Source organism: Daktulosphaira vitifoliae, unplaced genomic scaffold (genome assembly GCF_025091365.1).
Source record: "Daktulosphaira vitifoliae isolate Bord-2020 unplaced genomic scaffold, ASM2509136v1 Scaffold_4, whole genome shotgun sequence".
NCBI lineage: Eukaryota > Metazoa > Arthropoda > Insecta > Hemiptera > Phylloxeridae > Daktulosphaira > Daktulosphaira vitifoliae.
The window spans coordinates 15168701-15172013 of NW_026099575.1; the positions used below are offsets into that span (position 1 = coordinate 15168701).

At 26.0% G+C, this 3313-nt stretch overlaps 1 protein-coding gene across 2 annotated transcripts in view; it reads left to right on the forward strand.

Moving 5' to 3' along the window:
- The window catches only part of LOC126903834 (uncharacterized), a 31370-nt gene that overhangs the window by 9120 nt on the left and 18937 nt on the right, over positions 1–3313 (forward strand). The window contains exon 5 of one of the 2 annotated variants that reach the window (XM_050682338.1): positions 1519–1690. The exons of the other annotated variant lie outside the window; for it this stretch is intronic. Coding sequence (XP_050538295.1) covers positions 1519–1690 — 172 coding nt within the window. The remainder of the gene's footprint in view (positions 1–1518; positions 1691–3313) is intronic. 2 annotated transcript variants of the gene reach the window in all.

Here is a 3313-nt window from a genome sequence, read left to right on the forward strand (position 1 = left end):
GAAGGGGTTCACAGAGAAAATCCCGGTTTCTCGGTGAGCCTATCCGCCCCTGATCTATATGTATGAACCGAAGATATATTTTATAAATTTTACAGCTATAGTAGTTTGCCTAGTAAACCTATTTTTCTAGAGAAAAATGAAATATATTTGGCAGTTCCACCAGTTAAATCGTCCGATTACTTTATAACAGAAAGCATATCGGAATAAACAAATTTTAATGATACTATANCATATCGGAATAAACAAATTTTAATGATACTATATATATAGTTATCAAAAAAGAACAAATTTAGAAGTAATGTTATAATTCTATGTATACAGTAACATATCTCAGTAGGCCCTTTACCCCAATCAGATTGCGTATGTATAAAATGTACATGAACAGACAAGTGAATATACTATGGTTCAGGTTCGGTGAACTAATGTGAGCATAGTTCATTCGTGTGACTTTAAATTAGGAAAAAACGTTACTCGGCTGAAATTATTCCTTTAATGCGCGAAGATAGGTAATAAAAGTCTATTGTAGTTCTAAACTATTAGCGTGCAAAAGCTTACGTATAAGCGACGTGCACAAAAAGCGTTCACAGATAGAATGTGTTGTTTCAAAGCGACAACTGCTCGTATAAAAACGGTATAGAATATGGGCGTGGTTAACAGCCGCCGCCGATACTGCGCACGACGCCATCTCTGGAGCGTTATTCCGTTCTCATTTTAGTATAACGTCCTCTTGAGATTTTTACTTTTCAACTGAAGAAAAAATAATCTAACTATGTGGTTTTACTTAAATAACGTATGTTCATAAAATAATTATTTTATTTAATTGAATAAAATAAAAATAAATTTAATGACAGTATGCTAGAAATATGATAAATTTTATTTTTTCTAGTATTATCAACCACTATTTTGAGTATTTTTTAATACCATAAATAATGGTGAGGATGACATACGCTAATTCTACTAGTGGTATTTTTTTTTCAATAATATATAATGTAACATCTAATGTCGTTAAACGAAGTTCTGCATCAAATAAACAGCAATTATCAATTATCATAGAGATTATTAAAAGAAAAGTTAAAAATGAATGAAAACATCTGTAAAATATTTAATAAGAAAATTTTTTAATGTAATTTGAAAAAGATATAACTATTAAAAAATAAATATTGATTAATCAACAATATGTAAAAGTATTAAATTTAGATGGAGTATCTTGTAATTTCACTAGTTATTTCTGTTATTCATGAAGCTGGTTTTTTAATTTAACTACATTTATTGTAACACCAACAATGTATATATTTATTTTTTAATTTAATCATGTAGATAATCCTGAATAACGAAATGTAATTTTCTCTTTTTAGCTTAATTGTTATTTTTTATTACTAATTTTTAAGCTATATTAATATATTGTATTGAATGCTAAAAAGAAAAATCAACAATATATACAAGTATTAACTTAATAAGTTGGAACATATTGCTTATGTGAAATTTATACTTTATAAGTAAAAATGACATTTTTTATAGTTTATTACCATTGGTATGCGAGCTATAAGTAAAAAAGAAGAAATAAGAAAAAATAATAATAAATCTGTAAAGGAAAAAAGAAGTACTATGAAAATTAATTCCGGTTTTATTAGTAAAAATGACGCAATCGAATTGATGAATGTTACCACTGAAACTAAAGTTCGATTTAACGGTAAGTTATAAAATTCATTTTTTTAATTTTGCTTGGAACTTTTGTAGTTACGTTTTATTTGTAGAATAATATAAAAATACAATATCCAGTGATATATTTATATGTCTCTGTAAATTTACTATCCCATTATTCCAAGGTTTTTACGTGGATAATAACTTAGTTTCATAAGTTTTTTAGCTACAATGCGAAGCACAGAAGAAATTAATTTTACTATGATTTTTTTTTTTTTTTTTTTTCTGTTACCAATTTTTTTCAGCTCTCCCCGAACCGATTTCTTTCAGCGATACGTCAAAAGATCATAAATCGTATCTAGTTAAAGACCTTACCCTCAAAATTTGAAAAAATTTTGTTCGTTCGCCGTAAATGGGGGGAGTCTCCAAAAAAATTTCAAATTTAAAAATCACTAATTTTCGAAATTATTTCAATTTTTTTTACTTAAAACTGCCATAACTTTTTTAAAATTGATCAAATCAATATAATTTTTTTTGTAAAGATGCATGATATCATTACCTTTCAATTGTTATATTTTTTTTATATATTAGACCCTTTACCTACCCACAGAAGGGGATTCAACTTTTTCGCAAAAAATTACAAATACGAGGTGGGTTCAAATCTAAAAAATGCATATAGAAAGTAGAACTTTTTCAACTTAACTTTTGTAAGTGTTTCAGAAATACTAACACTTATATATATATCTGAAATTAAAGCTAATGTAATATACTTTATTATGGTAAAAAAAAATTTCGGACTTTATCTTATCTTCATGGTGAAAATGGCTACCGAATGCTATTTTTGTGTGAAAATTTTCGATTTTGTATTTTCCATTTTTAACTTTATTATGCTATAACTTTTTGAAAAATGTATGAATCATTACAATTTTTTTATGAGAAGTAGTATTTATATAGATCTTTCATTCGACATACTGTTTTTTTAAATCGGACCATTTCCCTAAATACAGGGGGGATTCAAAACATAAAAATGCATATAGAAAGTAGAACTTTTTCAACGTAACTTTTGAAAGTGTTCCGGAAGGTCTGACACTTTTATATATATCTTAAATTAAAGCTAATGTAATATACTTTATAATGGTAAAAAAAAATTTCGGACTTTATTTTATCTTCATGGTGAAAACAGACATTAAACTTAATAAAAAAAATACGATTTTTGTAAAAAAATTCTTTTTTATATTTTTAACTTTATAATGCTATAACTTCTCGAAAGATGTATGGATCAATATAATTCTTTTTTTTGTAGATGCATGATGTCTTTACCTATCATTTGGTATATTTTTTTTATAAATCTGACTTTTTACCTGCCTACAGGGGGGGATTCAAAATGACAACTTTTTCACAAAAATTTGACTTTTTCAACTTAAATTTTGAAAGTGTTCCGGAAAGTCTGACACTTTTATATATATCATAAATCAAAGCTAAGTTAATTTACTTTATTATGCAAAAAAAAAAATTTCGGACTTTATTTTATCTTCAAGGTGAAAATGGCTACCAAATGCTATTATTGTGTGAAAATTCTCAATTTTATTTTTTACATTTTTAACATTATAATGCTATAACTTATTGAAAAGTGTATTGATCAATATAATTTTTTTATGGGAAATACTATTTT